Source organism: Helobdella robusta (assembly GCF_000326865.2).
Source record: "Helobdella robusta unplaced genomic scaffold HELROscaffold_6, whole genome shotgun sequence".
In the NCBI taxonomy this organism is placed as follows: Eukaryota; Metazoa; Annelida; class Clitellata; order Rhynchobdellida; family Glossiphoniidae; genus Helobdella; species Helobdella robusta.
In genome coordinates, this window is record NW_008705330.1 from 4284947 (window position 1) to 4304203 (window position 19257).

General features: G+C 32.9%; 3 protein-coding genes across 3 annotated transcripts; all 3 read left to right on the forward strand.

Annotated features, from left to right (window-relative positions):
* Positions 1 to 349: 349 nt before the first annotated feature.
* HELRODRAFT_69050 (hypothetical protein) lies at positions 350 to 628 on the forward strand (the record flags this gene model as incomplete). The annotated part of the gene is made up of 1 exon (XM_009028998.1): positions 350 to 628. One exon carries the CDS (start codon positions 350 to 352, stop codon positions 626 to 628), a length of 279 nt encoding a protein of 92 aa, XP_009027246.1.
* A 1176-nt stretch (positions 629 to 1804) lies between these two features.
* On the forward strand, positions 1805 to 6613 carry HELRODRAFT_107810 (hypothetical protein; the record flags this gene model as incomplete). The annotated part of the gene is made up of 9 exons (XM_009029347.1): positions 1805 to 2062; positions 2296 to 2442; positions 2602 to 2872; positions 3077 to 3400; positions 3585 to 3745; positions 3912 to 4025; positions 4690 to 4972; positions 5290 to 5392; positions 5768 to 6613. 9 exons carry the CDS (start codon positions 1805 to 1807, stop codon positions 5898 to 5900), a joined length of 1794 nt encoding a protein of 597 aa, XP_009027595.1. The 3' UTR covers positions 5901 to 6613.
* Positions 6614 to 8123: 1510 nt separating this feature from the next.
* On the forward strand, positions 8124 to 15028 carry HELRODRAFT_107813 (hypothetical protein; the record flags this gene model as incomplete). Its single annotated transcript, XM_009029348.1, has 14 exons — positions 8124 to 8280; positions 9038 to 9080; positions 9254 to 9299; positions 9560 to 9645; positions 10324 to 10399; positions 10728 to 10794; positions 11084 to 11131; positions 11721 to 11802; positions 12095 to 12233; positions 12510 to 12586; positions 13109 to 13186; positions 13413 to 13544; positions 14015 to 14103; positions 14896 to 15028. The coding sequence occupies exons 1-14, from the start codon at positions 8204 to 8206 to the stop codon at positions 15026 to 15028; spliced, it is 1173 nt and encodes a 390-aa protein (XP_009027596.1). The 5' UTR covers positions 8124 to 8203.
* Positions 15029 to 19257: the final 4229 nt, after the last annotated feature.

Below are 19257 nucleotides of genomic sequence, written 5' to 3' on the forward strand. Positions count from 1 at the left end.
AAGACAAGTAAATCGTGCAAATATTAAAAGTAACTCATTAGAAGAATATTTCAGGATTGCTATATTTATTCCCATGCTAGATAGTATGATAACAGACATGGAATCAAAATTTGGAACAATCCAAATAGCTATAATGGGTTTGAGTCGTTTGATACCTTCAGTTTTCCTCCGAATAAGTGGTAATGCAGAACAGAATAAAACATGGTTTTTAATTGACCAAGCTGTTACGAAATATAAAAGTTTAATAACAAATTTGACCTCGTATGATGACAACACGGCCATTGAATTTGTACGCAATGAAGAAATGCTCTGGACGCAGTACTGGGTAAAGATGAATTCACAGCCCAAAATGGCCATTGAAGCTCTCGCATTGTGCAATTCCAATCTCTATCCGACAATTCACAGCCTGTTGTCAATATTGTGCACCATGCCTGTTTCAGTAGCAACGGCAGAACGTTCATTTTCTACTCTGAGGCGGTTAAAAACGTGGATGCGCTCCAAAATGAATGAGGAAAGACTAACGGGATTAGCCTTAATAAACATTCATCGCGATATTGAATTAGATATTGAAGACATTATAACAAGGTTTGGCCGAAAAAAATGTAGAAAAATGACATTTGTCTTGTAAATATTTCATGTATATAACAGAACAATGTTTTGAAGAATGTTTTTCAATTTAAAAAAAATTAAGAAGTTGAAGTGTTTGGCTTTTTGTTATTTATTTCATAAAATATCAAACCTCAGTTCAAAGTGGGGGGGGGCGATCGCCCCCACCGCCCCCCCTCTGGATCCGCCATTGCTGCTGAGTCAAACTGACAATTCAGGTTTACAGATTGTACCTGGCACAAACTTGGCTTTTGGTCGTAAGAATTTCTCCCGTAATGGGTCCACTGTCTGAAATGGTTTGCCTTGCTTAGGAACCTTCGAGATCCTAAGTTGTCTGTTATTCAATTTCATAAAAGGGTAAAAGTTGAAACACCATCTTTTTGTCAAGCTTACCCGTGCTAATGTTTTTTCTCCACTCATTGCATTGCTTTAATAATCGATTTACTCCAATAATCGTTATCCCCACTGAGATCCTTTTAAAGGGCGCTTACAAACACACCAATAATAATAATAATATATTTAGACTATATACAAAGAATATATTCATATATATTAGACTATATACTTCGAACAGAACTTATTCTTGAAGTGTTATATTAATATTATAATAATATTTCATTAAATAAAACTGATAAATGCATCAGTTGCCAAATAGTTTGATCTCCAACATCAGTCTCCTTTTATAGGATGATCAATGTAGAAAATGTAAACAAACAAGTGAATGGTTATATGTAGGAAGTTGTTATTTAATTATTAATTAATGATTGTGAATAATGTTTTCAATTTTGTAACTAATTTTAATTATTTAAAAATAAGTTAGGTTATTTAACTAATTTTTATTAATCATAGTTAGAATAAAATTTAAAAATGATAAATTTCAGTCTTTTCCTAACTAATTCTATAAGTAAAAATAAGTTATAAAATCTAACTGAAGTTGTTTGTTTTTTTACTTTCTATTTTATTGTTTTTAATTATTTATGAAACTTTTTTTTTTAGTATTACAAATTGATTATTAAAGTATTATTTATCTGTTATCAATTCTTATAATTATATATTTATTTTTTTATTAATATTATTGTTATTATTATTAATATTGTTATTATTAAAATTTAAAACTGATAAACTAGAAATTATTTATTATTCAATTAAAAGAGCAAATAATTAATAATTAATCTTTTAAGACCCAATATTTAAAACAATGAATGCTGTGATATCCTTGTGCCATTTCTGTGAACTTCATGGACCAGTCGTCTTATTTTCTACCCAAGTTCTTGACCAATCGTCTTTAGGTAATGAAGCCAAAGACGCAGAAGAAGAAACTTGTAAAGTTGACCAAAGAAGTGTTGAAAATAATGAAAACCTCACTACACAGTGTTCCAGGTTTTTCAATGAAACGAGTGTCAGATGCTTTAAAAAGTGCTCCAATCATATGAATAAGACAGCTTTCAAGTGCGATGTTAGTTTTACTGACTGTGGTGTGAGAAGTTTATCCACTCATCATGACTTTTTGATTTCTTAATTGTTATTTATTTTAATTGCTGTTACTTTTTTTTAGTAATTTTTCTATTTAGTTAAAGGTGATGGTTGGTAAATGTGAATGTCATAGTCTAACAATTCACAATATTACTGCTTTTTTTCTATAATTGAGTTACTAATTAATAATAAATGTATTTACTTTCTATTGCACAGACTTGTCAAGCATTCACCAATTCAACATCTGGATTCATAAGCAGAGAATCAAATTCACCACAAGTCTACCTAACTAAACAAATCTCTACCAACACATCACTTCATTCATCCATTAAGCAAGCTTGTGTCAAAAGTATTTCATGTGAGGTTAGTTCTTTGAAATCAATATAACTGTGGGCTCCAATTGTCATAAAAAAAAAATAAAATTTTTTGATTAAAATGTTTTTTTAATTTGTATTTTTTGGTTTGTATTTTTTATCATTGGTTGGTTTATAGTGAAGTTTAAAATGTTGATGCTGCCCACAGCAATGTCCAGGCCAGATGGGTCCTCTGTTCTATGGAGATGATGGAGATGATTCAGCAGCAGGTTACAGCACAATCTGCTACAAGTTCTTCTTGAAAGATTTCCATTCTAGAGGCTTCAAAAGGAGTTACTGCATCAACTTCCAAGCACAGGATAAACATTATTTGTTGCATTCCTGGAGGTTTCTTGTGAAGAATCTTGAAGTGATGGTGAATGAATTGAAACGCCAAGCTGAGAATAACTTCAATATGGAGCATGCTGAGCATGGAAGTGGTTGGTTGGGATTTGATGTTTAGTTTTGCGTCTTGAACAATCTATTGATTTTAAGATGGGAAATTCCATTTGTTTCAGACTTAACATTTCTGGTTGTCTTTCGTAAGTTAGAGACTTATTCTATTGATTGGATTGTATGAAATGTAATCATTTCTATTATTTAGGGTATATGCATAAAATTAAATGCTTTTTCCTTTCATTCAGTTTTAAGATGTCTCTCACCCATTCTGACATCATCTCCATGTTCGATGGCATCATCATCAACTGCTGACCTGCAAGAGAAATCATTATGCCAGAATGAACCGACCAACAACAACAGCAGCAGCAGCAAATTGACCAACTACAAACTGACCAGGTCACTCGTGGACATCACTGGCTTTCAGGACATCTTCAAACAGATGCACCTCATGTTTGTTTGGCTCCTGAAAGCATACAGAGAAAGACTTGTCATCTTGCAGATGGATCAAAATTTGTACCTAAGTGATTTTAAACAGAATGAAAACATTATCGATCTGAGCAGGCAGGAAGGTTGATTGGTATTTTTTGCCTAACTTATTTCAAGCTCACAATTTGATAAGTATGCAGCATTAAGATTTAGTAAATGTATGGTTCATATTTTGTTCCATCTCGTAAAATTGACCTGAATCATTTAAAATTTTTCATTCATGCTAATCTAACTTCATAAATTCTTTGCTGATCATTCAAACTTCAGAGACAGAAGAGGGCTTTGTCAAGTTATTTTGCTTGAAACATCCTAGCACGTTGGCAGCAGATGCAGCAGCTGGTGGTGACATTAACAACCATGATGACGGTGATGACATAGATGATGATGATAATATGGCTCTCTTCACTCATCCCAAAGATCTTCTTCGAGTACTTCAGATATTTATTCCAACTAGTTGCCTTTTTATTAAACTTGGTTTATACTTCCATTAATTCCGCTTTACAGATCACAACTGTTTTTTGATTTTCAATGATTTGGTTATAATAAAATTTATATAAAAGAAATATTTTTAAACAGCAAAACGTTTAACTTAAGGTTCTAGGCCTTCAGATGTTCAGTAAGTTGTTGCACCTGACGCTGATTGGACATCAGCTGATCGTCAGAGCACGTGATCGACCAATCATAAAATCCGTCATCGATTGTCTCGTTGTAAGGTTTTTTTCACTCTCATATCCTTGCTCAACATCTTCACTTGTTAAAACGTCATTTGTAAATATCTATGGATTCTATTCAATTGCAAACATAAAAAAATCATTAGTTATACACGGTAATACCCTACCATATTCTTCTCGTTATAAACATTCCTGGGAACGATAGTAGTCCCTTCGTCATGCATCCCTTCTAATCGGTTCTGAAAACCTCAAGTCAATAATATCCTCAACAGCTAAAATATAGACGCAAACTCTCTGAGTAGAAATTTCAGATCGAGTGGTATAGTTCAATACCTGTGTGTAATTTTATGTTATCGATCACTATAATATATATATATATTTATATATATAATAAAATTATATCCATTAAATCATTAAATTACTCATAGAATTGAAATAAAGCACTTGACCCGAATATGTTTGCACTATATATTATACTCACTATTTTATCTTTCGCCTCTGTTTGAAGCTGGGATCTCCCTGCACCAAGTATCATTATGAACGTCATTGCCACTCTTGTTCCAATAAAATTTATAATGGGAAGAACATGACGGAGCAGTTTGAAATATCGTGATCACTATTTTTCAAACGGTTGTTGAAGTCATGAATTAATTTTAATGCAGCCTTGTTCGTAAAAATTTTTCTATTTTTAAAAACTTTAGAATTTTTTGCCTGGACATTTAGTGAAGATAAATTACTTCACTAACGACTACGCGAATAACAGCGGGTTCAACTTCATTGGAATGCCTCTTGTACCTCTGCCCCCTCCGACCACGCGACCTTATGCACTACTGGACGTCAGCGGCATACACACCCTCAAGAAAATTTCTCAACTGAACCGCTGCTCCATTGCTAAATGCTACGAAGACTCCAAATTGCAAACAGAAGAACTAATGCTGAGATATTACATGCTCACCTCTGAGAAGTTACAGTTGCCAGCGAAACGTTTGTATCTAGGCTTATTCAACATACCAAAAACTATTTTCATGTACATTTTTGATATCTCAATAATTTTGTTGTGTTGGTGTCAATGAGCTGCCTCAAACGATGTCTCGCAACCGTTGGGTTATGATACTTGGTGGCCATGTTGCTCTTGAATGATGCATGCGCATACAATGCTCAAAAGCAATAATAATGCCTTGCACGCATGTTGTACTGCTTGCAAATACACATAAATGTTCAACGCGTCGTGTTATGATGCATGTCGAAGTTGCGTCATGATAAATAAAATATATCATATGCCGTTTAAATTTTTAAATTAGCACCAACTATGTTGGAAAACATTTTGAGGATAATGATGAATGAATCGCTTGATGACGCTGTTATTGACCTCTGTCTGCTCTCGTTAAAAGAGGATTGGCTTAGGTGAGTAACGAAATGATCATTCCTTTTTTCAAATTGATCTCATAATATTTTGTCTCAAAATTAAAACGATTGCTTTCCCGTTAAATGTCTTTAATTGGTTATCTTTAATTTTCAAATGTTATAATTCTATGTTTAAATTTTTATGGTGTAAAAATGTTGACGAATTTTACCGAATTGAACTGAAAACTGGTAAAACAATTTTTTGCTTTAATAAAATATTTTGTAAAAAGTACGTGATCTGAATTGTTAAGTTATATAGCGGAAAGATCTAAATTGGAGGCTTGCACACAGTAGCCTCTATTTTTTTCCTAATTACAGTCAAACTTGGAAATTGTAAGTTAAAATATGAATGAAAACCATTAAATCACCAAACAGCAAATCCAGAATGTATCAGCAGCACTTCCTTTCGGGCGAGAGAAAAAGTTGTTCGGACACAAACAGGTTTCTCCACATCATCAATGCCAAAGATGAAGACAAAATACTATTTAAATACTGGGCATCAGCTTGATAGAAATGTTTACTTCGCTAAATGTAACTGCGTCGTCGTGCCTCTTCTCAACTATCATTCGTTCATTCCCATATTCCACTATTCCCATCAGTTATTCAGCCATTCATTAATGTTTATTTTAAATAGAATCGTAACATTTATTTTTTTACGTTGAAAATATTTTCCTACTGCCTATTTGATTTAAAATTTTTGGTTTGAGCACACAGTGGACTATTTATTTGAAAATTAAAAGAAAGTGTAAATAGAAGCTTCGGCAAAAGAGAAGCGTTGCATTTCCGTTAATCGAATAAATACTCTAATAAAATTCTGGTATGATTTCGCCTGGCCGCAAATAGGTGGTCTGTAATTTTACATTAGAATACTGTTTAACGTTGTTCACATTCTGATACCGGAGATGTTGGTGGCAGACGTCATATGCTATACTCCGGCTCCGAGCAAGAATTTCCGACTCCCAGAAAAAATTGTCAACTTTTGCATCATAATTTCATCTATCAATACTGAATAGAAAATACTTTTAAAAACTACTAAAAATAGTCAATGTAATTGTTTTTCTTTGTAAAATTACTATATTTTTATGTTTTGAAGCATACTGAAAAATTTGGTAATTTTATTGACATTATTAGCATTTATTTTCAGTATTAAAGATAATTGCATATTGCTTCACATATATTACTTTTCCAAATAACACGATCTTAAAAAAATTTATCAGAAAATATTTTTTGTTTGTTTAAATTAACATCTTCCGGAATCTGATAAAAAATTCCCTCCACCAGACTATGAAAGAAGAAAATTTTGAAGATTCTGTGTGTAAAATATACAAATATAGTAAACGAGAATTAGCTTAACAAAGTCATCAACTTTATAATTTTTAAAATCATACCCCAGTCATTAAATTCTGGATTCGCCATTTGTGGCATACTATTTTGAAAGGGCCTCCTTTGGATGATGCGGTGTAATGTGGAGATGGGGGCCAGTGACCCCCACGTTGTGAGCAGTTTTTAAATAAGTCAGAAAAAAGATCGTTTAATGTATAAAATCGACCGAAAAAAGGCCATCAACCACAGCCACACTACCATAAATCTTGTCTCTTTGTCAAAATTATAGATCCCCTTCAAAATTGCCAAAGTTGTCTAGATCTGCCACTGTGAAGATGTTATTTGATGTTGTGTGGTTTGAAGTTGCATAATGTGGTGCTATCTTATGTTATATATGGTAATTTCATGTGCTATGACGTCAAGGCAGTCACTATCGTTAGAAAGGATAATATTCAACCGAGAACCGAGCGTTTGATCTCATGTGACCAAGAAACAAAAAGTCAATATTGTGACCATATACTTAGAACATATCAGCCAAGATTATGATAGCCACGAGAAACAGAATGCGTTGAGTGTGGCACGTAGTTCTCGCTTACACGTAATATGCAGTAAAGTATAAACCAATAAAAATAAATATAGCATTAAATTTTCGTTTATATGGTTCATTGTTTCTAATGGCTGAATATTAAATTCAATGCCTTACAACACAATAAACAGAAAGAGCCTAATGGAGTCAAAAAAATGTTCCGAACTTGCTGAGAATTATTGATTCTTTTATTTTTTTATTTTTTAATTTATTAATTGTTATAGATTAATATAAATATTTATTAATTTCAACGAGTTCATAAGCAGCATTCGAAACAAGTGGCCGCTCCCAGCACAGCTCAGCGGCAGTTTTCTTGCCCAACATTTTGCATTGATGCGTTGTTTTTAAAACAAATTTTTAAATAGGCCTTCTTTGCCAGGGCACGATTCGTAATGCTTATTATCATCTGATAGTGGCTAGGAATGCTCCGTTTATACTGTAACAAGTATATCCGACGAAAGCATTTCCATTGAATGATTTTTGTTCTTTTATTTTTTATTGAGTGAATCAAAGAATTATTTTAATAACTATATTAAAATAACAATGTTAACAAAATAAACTTTTACCTTTTTAAAGAAACAATTGGATAAGTTTTCAAAAACGTTAAAAATTTGAATGTGAATCACAGTTTAAAACATATGTTCATAAAAAACGACTTCGCTTAGTTGGTAAATCATTTAACGAAAAATCGGAATGGTTCAGATCATATGTTAGTTTATTCTATAAATTTGACAAAACGTTAATAAATCATCGAAATTAACTGACCACAAGCGGGCAGTCGGTGCAGCAATCAGATCGCCGAACCGCCTAAAACGGGTCATCCCTCAATTTCACTGCGATGTTCTCTAATTTTAAGCACAAAAATATTCTTAAAAAGTTGCTAGTTGCAAAGAAATTTTAAGATGGCATTCGTCAGTGACTCCGGTGTTGCATCGGGATGTTCCAGCAGAAGAATCGTCAGAGTCTGGGTCGATGGATGGTTTGTTTGCTGGAATTATTAAACATTCAGCAACTTACTATCTTTACTATACTATACTTATACTATATACTTACAGATCACGTTTTTATTTTTTTTTTCATACATCACCTATTCTATTTTAATTCATTTTTTTAAATTTATAATTATTATATTTTTAAAAGAATTAATTTATAATAAAATAGATAGAATAATAGATTTTACTTAATCTTTTCTAACACTGATCAATCACTAAAAAATAAATTAGTTATTATTATAAAATAGTTAGTGTACTAATTATGACCACTATGATGATGATAATGATTATGACACCAACGTGACACTAATTTTTAAACACTGTGGTTTTCACTAATGTTCAAACCTGTTTCTTTTATTTTATTTTTATTATCTTGTAGTGCCAATCATTATGAAAGAACTACAACCATTTTTGTTTTTTAGAGTAATAGTAGTAGTGAGTAATGTAATCAGATCATCACCTACTTGATAACTTAAGATAATCTTTTATTGATTAACTGAATTTTTTCAGATTTAAAAATTTTTTTTACCAGAAAAACTGAAAAATATTTAACTAAATTCATTAAAAATTTTGTTTCTATCTTGCAGAAAGCAAAGAAATTAAAATTTCAAATAATTATTTTTTAATTTTTTCAATCCATGATTTTCTATCAATGCAAATGTTATAATTTTTTAAAATAAAAGTTAGTGGATTGCAGAACTTTTTAAGACATTTCATTTTTTTTTTCAATTTTTTAATTAACAGTTTTGACATGGTACACTTTGGTCATGCAAATGCATTAAGACAGGTTATTCACTACATTACACTTTTATTGCTTTAAAAAACGTTTTAAAATCACCATAAGATGCAGTATCTTGCTACTTTTTAACTTTTTAAATAATATTTGATTTTATGTTATAATTCAAATAATAATAATAATTTGAATTATAAATTATAATTTATATAATAATATTTTCTAAGGCAAAACAAATGGGAGATGTGTTGGTTGTTGGCATCCATTCAGATGGTTAATATTTCCGTTATTCATTCATTTGAATGTCCAAGTCGTGCTAATCCATTTATTTGATTAAAATTAAAATTTATAATATATTAAACATTAACTTCTGCATATTAGGAAGTATTAAATACTTACCTCATCACAATATCCTAGTATGTAAATAGTGGTTTTACAGATTATTGTTTGTAACACACATTCTCTCACACACACTGACTCATACACACACTTACACACGTACATACACACACACATTGACACACACATTTCAGAGGAGATAACAAAACACAAGGGTCCTCCAGTTTTCACAGAGGAGGAGAGGTACAAGATGGTAAGGTCTATCAAATGGGTAGATGAGGTGCATTCCAAACTTCTATAGTTCTATATATATATATATATATATATATATATATATATATACATATATATAAACATATAAATATATATATACATATACATATATAAACATATATAATATATATTATATATATGCTCTTTTTTTTTTCTCTTTCTCTCTCTCTCTCTCTCTCTCTATATATATATATATATATATATATTCTATATATAATATATATATATAGAATGTTGATGATAAACATTGTTGATTTCAAAATGAATTTGAAAACTTATCTATTTGCGATGAAACATTGTAATTGTAATTGATTGTATCATTTCGTTTATTGATAGAATGTACATTATTTCACTGTTCATTTATTATTTTTTCTTTTTTCGATAGCGCTTGTGAGAGATATTTATTTTAATGGGTGCTTTATAAGTGTTTTATAATATATAAAAAGAGAGAGAAAGAGATAAGGAGAGAGAGAATTTATTACATCTCTTTTAAAATTGACTTTACATTTTCTGGAAGTTAAAATTTGCAACTTTTCAAATAAAAATTTTAATATAGTTCTTTGTTATTTTTTTCTTTGGCAGTCTTTTGTAAAATAACTTTTGCAAGTTCCATATTTATGTTACTTCTATTTTTCCCTGATTCCTTGAAAGGTAGTAATAATATTGATGCGAATGCCCGCCTTAGGTCGTAGAGTCGGCACCGTATGTGACAACCATTGAGACTCTGGACAAGTACAATTGTGATTTCTGTGTCCACGGAGGTCGCTCTTATAATATTTTTTAATTTGTTTGTTACATCTGATTTTCATTTAAAATAATATTTGTGTAAAATTTGTTCACAAAATAATTTATTAAGTTGATCAAAAGTTAAAAGTTCTTTTTTTATTAAAATTCATAAAATTAACTCATTTGATTACCTTGTTAACTGAACATCTCATTTCTACAGTCAAGAATGATTGATTGATCTATCATCATTATTATCCTCTTGTGAGGCTATGAATTGTTGTATGTATGATTTGTATCTAGTAGGACTCTGACTCTGAGCTTAGTACAGCTTAAATTACTCTACTCATTGTTACATGCAAACAGATGATATAACAACCACTGTCGATGGAATGGACACCTACCAAATGGTCAAAGATATGGGCAGATACAAGTATTCATTCACTTTCGTTTTCATTCGTTCATTCATTTCATTCATTCATCCATTTATTCATTTCATTAAATTGATTCATTCATCTGTTTGTGAAAATAAGATTAATGTGTTTTCATCATTTTTACTTAATTGTTCGTTTATTTGTTGGAAATTTATTCCTTTCTGTGCCCAAGTACAAACAAAACATCAAATCTTTCACTTATTTTCTGTTTGTAATTGCCAAATTAGCTACTTACATCATTGAATCCAGCGTGAATGGTGAAATAAATTTTGAATCTGTTCCAAACAGAGAATGTCAGAGAACGCAAGGCATATCTACAACGGATCTGGTTGGAAGGTACAAGTATTCTTCATACTTACTTTTTTATTGATAATTTTTGCCTGCAGACCAATTTGCCAACTTGTTTATTTTGATTCACCTGTCTACTTTTAAAGTGGAAAATGTATAAGTTATATCGTAGCCACTTGATAATGTTAAGTTGAAAATGTTTTCATTTACATAACTTATCGCACTTGAGTTTGATTTGTGATTAATAAGTTGTATTATGCAGCTTTTGTGTTTCAATCTTTCTCTTGTTTTTTAGCTGTCACTGGCTGGTCACTTAAGTTTGGGTAGGGTAGAGTTTTATAAATAATTAGCTTATCTGACATCATGTGGAAATGTGTTGGAAGCGTGTTTTGCTGTGCGGTTGAAGTTTCTGTTAACATATTTTACATTTAATGAGTTTCAGTTGAATTTTTATTCATCATCAGTGAAGTTCAAGTTAGAGTTGAAATATTAAGGATGAAATGTTGGATGAAGGGCTGATAAATAATGTTCATTTGTAGAGTTTCATTAATAAATTATCAACATTTTTCTACTCATCTTAAATGTGGTAGATAATTTTTTTTTTATATTTAAACTCATCGACCACCTTGAATGCAAGGATGTTGCTGGTGACGAAGACCCACCACCAACGTGACGAGAGCAGGGTTCCAGACAAGATGTCCATACAAATTATTGGACAGGTAGGTAGGTTCCCAGGTTAGGTTGCCTCCAGTGCATTCACCCTTTGTAGAGACAATCAAACATTTCTGTGAACGTCTTTTGAATATAAATTGTTTTATTTCATTTCTGAATGTACTGCTACTTGTAAAATTTGTAGTTTTTAATTGAAACATTAACAAAGCAAAGGCGTTTTGGAGAATGTGCAATTCGTAGTTGCATGCAATCCATTATTAAAATTAATCATGGATTCATAGAAGCCATCCATCAGTCTGAATATACAAAACACATATAATGAATGAATGAATGAAACAGGACAGACAGGCACGGAGTCCGTACACTGGCACGTGTCAGTTCCTGCCGACCACCAAAAGAATTGCACAGTTCTCATCAGGCATCGAACCGAAACCTGGCGACAAGGTGGTGTACGTCAGTGGGGCGTTCGATCTCTTTCGTATCCTTTCTGCTGAGGGTGGTGGTGGTGGTGTGGTGGTGGTGGTGGTGGTAGTGCTGCTGGCTATGATGATGGAAATGACATGGGTTGGTTTGGTAGAGATCTGTAAAATATTCTGATCCATGCTTTCATCATAGGTTGAGTTTCATAAACTCGGCTGATCAACTCATTATCTCTAGAGTCATGTAAAAAATGTTCTCCTTAACACACACACCTCCAAAAACAAATGTTTCCACATGCACCTCCGAACAACACCACACTCCTCTTGCAACAAAGACCTCGGTCACTTGAGTTTCCTTGAGAAGGCAAGATCCTGCGGTGACTACCTCATTGTTGGCATCCATTCCGATCCTGTAAGTATGCATCCATTCACTCATTCATTCATTCACTCATTTATTCGCTCACTCATTCATTCACTCATTCATTCGTCCATCCATCCATTAATTCATTTATGTTGTCCCGTTACTGTTGCTTAGCATTGTATCTTGACTCTCCCTGAATGTTATGTTGTGTTTTGTGTTACATGGTTTAGAGCTTATCTGGGTTGAATTCGTGATATGAAGTGTTTCACTGGATTGTGGTTGTCGCTTGTTGTGTTGGACGCTTGATTCGGGTGGTAAAATATTTAGTAATTGACCCTGCATCATTCCTTGAATCGTTAGCGTTACGTTACACGAGAGTCTCATTGTGGGTTGAGATGCCGTTAAGATAACGTATCATTGAATGAGTCGTTGGTATCTACTGATAATAAAACTTGACCTAATAATGGAATAGCAAAGACACGTGCACACACAAACACACACATTGATTACAGTACTTGCACACACACACACACACACACACACATGAACATGCACACACACACACACACACAGGTTGTGAACAGATACAAGGGCAGTAACAATCCCATTATGAATCTGCACGAAAGAGTACTCAGTGTTCTCACAAATAGGGTATTAGGTGTTGTGCCGTGTTGATGACATGCTGTGATGCTTCCAAATGTTGATTTTCAATGAATTGTATTGTATGTATGTATGTGGAAGGAGGTGCATCTTTCTTCCATTGGATCATTCATAGTTCTGATTCATCATGCAATAAAATTCATTGAAGACATCTTATAAAATTGGACAAAACTTTTTGGACACCCTGTACAATGCATGCGTAACGACATAATGACAGTACGTGTCGGAGGTTGTAATAGGGGCTCCATATTCAGTGACCGAGGACCTCATGGACCACTTCAGTGTGGACATCGTCTGTCACGGAAGAACTGCCATCTGCGCTGACGACGACGGTGTCGATCCTTATGCTGTATGCCTTTGTAACTGTTTGTCCGTTCGTTTGTTTGTTTGTTTGTTTGTTTGTTTGTTTGTTTGTTTGTTTGTTTGTTTGTTTGTGCGTTTTCTTGTATGATTGTGTCTGTGTTTGTGTGTTTGCTTATATTTGTGTGTGTGTGTTTGTGTTTTTGCGCACTCTGTTTTTTGCTTTTCTCAATATTTTTACGTTCAAAAGTTATCATTAGATGTGTGTTATTTTTTTATTTTTTAATGATAAAATTATGAAAGCTAAAAGGACAATTATATAAGCAGTGATAGTAAATGTATTTCAAGTCATGAACGAAACATCACACTCACGTGACATCGCATGCACTGTACATGACGAAATTGATATTTGCACACATCATGACACGGCGAAATTGATTGTGACGCACACACACACACACACACACACACACACACACACACACACACACACACGTGACGTCACCTGATGACGTGTAGGTTCCCAGGAAGCGAGGCAAGTTCGTGCTGATAGATTCCGAATGCGATGTGACCACAGAGTCCCTCATCGAACGAATCATCGCCCACAGGTTCAACCCTCCACACTCCCCTTCAATCATTGAAAAATTTTTTTTCGTCTTCTACATTTAAAAAATGCATTTCTTCTAATTGAAACATTTAGTCGGGACAGATGATTCACATTTTTTTAAAATTCGGGTTACAGAAGCTCATTAACTAGATGCAAATGCAGTCATGAAAATTTGCTAGCAGACGCGTGATATGTAGATAGGATGAATGCATTTGATATGTAGGTAGGATGAATGCATGTGATATGTAGGTAGGATGAATGCATGCGATAGGTAGATAGGATGAATGCATGCGATAGGTAGATAGGATGAATGTAGATGAGACTGACCCAATGTAACGGATGAATTGGTGGGTGGTGTCGGCATCACTCCAGTATTGCAATGGAGAATCTCTTAAAAATAGTGGAATGCAAAATCTTTTAGTTCGTTAAAGTGCAGAAGCTGATGTTAGATGATGGCAAATGAGTGTCTTAGGACAGCAGTTACATTGTTATCACAAATCTCGACCATTTTGAACTATATACTCATTGTGATTATATTAGCCAAGAGTAACGAATTCATGATAGCAGGAATGTAGAGTATATTTATATTGAGGTTGAATTTTAATAAAAAAAAAACCACTTATGAGTGAATTAATTTAATTAGCTATAATTTAATTGTAGAATTTATTTATAATTTATTATAATTAATTAATTAAATTAATGATTAATTGATGTGTGGAATTTATTTATAATTAATTATGAATAATTAAATTTATATAATTGTTGTGAATGTCTTTTTGTTTAACTTGTGCAGAGTTGAATTTGAAGCTCGAAACAGAAAGAAGGAAGAAAAAGAAAGAAAGCTGTTCATGGCCCAAATTGAACCGCGACAGCAATTTGAAGAGCCACAACAACAATCATTGAACACCATGACTGGTATTTGCTAGTGTTAAAGTGTTGCTGTTGCTTGGATTTTGTCGTTGTTTGGATTTTACTTTTGTTTATGTTGTTGTTGTTTATGTTATTCTTGTTGTTATTGATAGTGTTGTTATTTTTGTTGTTGTGGATGGTTTTTTTTTTTTTTTATTCTTGTTGTTGTTTATGCCTTTATTGTTTATGTTTTTGCTGTTTTCGTTGTTATTGTTGCTGCTGATATTGTTGAATAGAACTGAATTGGTCGTTTATCTATATTCCCAGCAGTGAGCACGGGTGAGGGGAAGGTGTAGGTGGCGCTTGGGTTGGTTGGATGGATGGACGGATGCTCCGTGCACGTCTGCATCAGTTCTGATTGGTGAGGAGGAGGAGGAGGAAGTTCAGTGAATAGATGGATGAATGAATTGATAGACAGACAGATAGATGGCTTGATTGGTGCATGGATGGATGGATGGGTTTATCATAAGTAGTGGTTTATGAAAGTGATGATAGATGATGGCGTTGAAAGTGTCAAGGGCTTGCGCGCTTAGTTCACTCGTTGTATTGTCATGATATCATATCGTCGTGTTGGTTGGCTGTCATCAGTAGCAGTATTTGACACATTATTTGTTTATTTATTAGGAGTGAACATTCACACAATTTTATCAGTTTTGTTTCTTGTTAATTCCGACAACCACAATTGCTTATATAATTCAGCCACGTCTGACTGCAAACCTGACAATCATGGGATAAACTTACTGCATAATTTTATTTACAAGTATTCATCGCATTTAGTTTTGCTAAACAGGGTTCGTATAATTGCGCCATCATCGTCACCACCAAAGCTGCAGGCCAAATGCATGTTGGCTTGACTCAAGTTGTAAACTGCTCACTCACCCTACCGTGGCGTCATGCACAGCACACGCACCTCTCAATACAACTTTCGTTCATAACCAACGCAGCACGAAATGCGCCATCAAGTTACAGCTAGGAAATTTTTGAAAAATCTTCTCCATTGAGGGAACAGTTGTGATTCTTTTAATGTTATTTTTGGTCAAGAAATTTGTAAATGTCGCTGGACGTCATCGCATTCACAAGTTAGGATGTGATGACTTCACAAATCACGATGACCTCACAAATCACGATGACAACGCTTTCACAACACACACACAGCTTCTTTTACGTTGATTCATTTTTATTTTCATTTTGTTAGATAGGTAACCGAGTTTATAATTACAGAACTTAAATAACTAACTTTGTTGCTAATGAACTGCAGACAACCATCATCAGTGTTGACCGTGCGTCATGTTTATAAATGTGTCTGTGCGTGTGTGCTTGTGTTTGTATGTGTGTTTTTGTGTGTGTGTGTGTGTGTCTTTGTGTGTAGGGGGAGAAGGGTGGAGGCAGGAGTTTGAAAATAATCACCGCTTTAGTTGTTTCTTGTACGATGAATGATGATGATTTTATTAAATGATTCAGCTCTTGGTTATATATATTCTCTTGTCACATGGCTTGTTTATTAAATGTTGCAGTTGTGACAGAATGCATCACAAATATTTATTTCCATTCTCTTCAACTTTTTAAAACATTTTTAGTTTATCGGTGCGGTTCCAAAATTTATGAATCATTTGAAACTTTTAATCCTCAGTGACCTATCATGCGAGTTTTAAAGAAGCATTCGACTATCTGACCTGTTTTGAAGTTGATAGTTTTGACGTGTTCTGCGTTTGCCAGGGTTCGATTTTTAAAAATGAAAAAAAATTTATTGGTGGCTGGCTGGCCTCTTTGCCTAGAGGCTCTCAATATATTTGTGGGCTCGGCTGCCGGAAGTAATAAAAATAATTCGGATGAGTGGATGCTGACACGACGGGAGCAGTTGCATTTCATTATTTTTTCAAGTTTGAATGCATTCGCGTGTTACAATGATGCTGCTCCACAGGATATTACCTTCCGTAATTTTTTAAATTCGTTGTGGGTTTTTTTTGTTGATCAGAAGTTTATGTTTCAACGTAAATTGTGTATAAATTGTGCGTTTAGATGCTATGTTACTAATCAATTTAATTGTGTTTGGTATTTATGTTAGGAAATGTTTAAGACTTTTCAGATTTGTGACTTCGTGTCAAATATTTACAGTTTTTAATACATAAAAATATGATTACATTTAACTTTTTCAATTTAAAATTTGTTATACCGATGCAACGGTAGATGATTAATAACCATCACACTGAGAAGTCATTCAAACCTATCAATTGAATTAGTATTAATTAAACTTTTAATCGTGAGTGTCAGTTAGTTGTTTGTTAGTGTTTCTACATACATTTCCTGCTTATTTATTGGCGAACATTAATTACATTTCATTTGTTCACTCGTTTACAACCAAGTCTTCATCAATGCAGACGTGCATATAAGTAACGCTTAATTATAACATCATCTTAACAGTTGTATTGTCATATATCTTAAATACATGCATTGTTACGTGCATACGAATGCCAGACAAACGTTCTGGAACTTGTTTGTAGCATCTGTTAGCATTTAGTTGAAGCAAGTTTCTTCATTAGAGTTAGTACAATTTGTTTATAAATTAGTGTTTTATAGGAGAATGTCTAACTGTTTTTATTTGATAACGTGTTTTGACGTTTTTCAATGCTATCAGAAAATACAACGCCATTTTGATAATTAATTTTTGTTTTAATATATTTCATTTAGTAAATTGTGCTCTACAGTTGTACGTGCTTGGTTTTACTGTTTGTCGATAACAGTTGCAGTGATAATTGAACATTCATTTGCAGTTTCAAATTCAATGTCCTTGCAAAATTCATTTATGCAAAATTGAACGAACTTTTTAAATATTCTAGTTACTTTTTTAAAATATTCGTGATTTTTATAAATACATGATTGCCATTTTTTTAATTGTGTGTATCTAGAGCTGTTAACACTAACTAATTTATGTCATAAAACTGCTTTGTGGGCAATTCGTTACATAAAATTCCTTAGAAAAATTATTATTATAGCAGTGGGTTTTATTCGCACGAAGTTCCAAGTACGCAGCGTTCTAACTTACCATTCATTCACCACGGACAACAAACTGTTCTAGCGTAAGAAAGCGTCAATTCGTTTATATGATAGATTATATGTTTTGAAATTATTTATGATAAAAATATTTGTGAAAAAATAAGCGTTTCTCTGAACGAATACGACATTTTGTTTATTTTACAATTTTTTTTAAATTTAACGGTTTCGGAGGAAAGGATATGAAATTCATCGCGATTATATCCTCTATATTTTTTTGTTTCAGATAAAAAATTTATCATTTTTTAAAAAGTTGTAGCATTTGTATTCGTCATTGGCTGGCTACTGAATGATTGTTTGATCTGTTTGATAAAATGTCGATAAGATTTCACTACGCTTTTCTTATGTATGTTTTCAAGTACTTTTTCTCAAATGCACGTACTGTCCCATGTACAGATACCGACAATTAAATTTTTCCAAATACAACTTCTTAACCTACACTTTATGTATTAGAGTTCAAGTACAAGCTTTTTCGTCAAAGCTGGAAGAAAGTACAAAGCTATAAAATCTCGGATTCATTGTTGCATATTAAAAAAGTGATTTTTATTAGTTTGCTGTCAGTCATTTTAAGAATTAATTAATCAACTATCACACCTAATTAACTTTTTTAATTGTCGACGTCGTTTATTTGGTTCAAATGGAACGTCCGTACCCTGTCCTTGGTCGTCGATAGCATTATACTTAAACAAATAGATTTTGTAAATGTTTATACCATGGATATATCATGGTTTATAAATAAAATTGGTAAAGCGATTTGTTCTTTTACTACACATACACAGTCAAACCTAAATGATTAATAATCGAAAATAAGTATTCACCATATTACAAGGTGGGTGACAAATACTTCACAATTCCAGGCGTCTTTTTCCACCATTGTCACTTCGCTGGATGTCAATAGTCGAACTGCTTGTGCTGGAAAGTACACCAACTTGAATAATATCCGATGAATTTTTGCTTGATTTGATAATTCAAAGTTAATGCCACAGTTTTCATCAACGAGAAAATTACAAATTTAATTATAGACCAAAGGCAGTGATTGGATGAACTAATTCAATAGCGTGTTTAAATTTTGCTGTATTAGTTTGCTTGTTTTTGCTGGACTTCGTGATGTAGGGGGCGTGATGGGCTAGTGGTTAAGTTTGCCTATTGCTGTATTTAGTTTTTACAGTAGTACGGAGCAATCATTGCACATTGA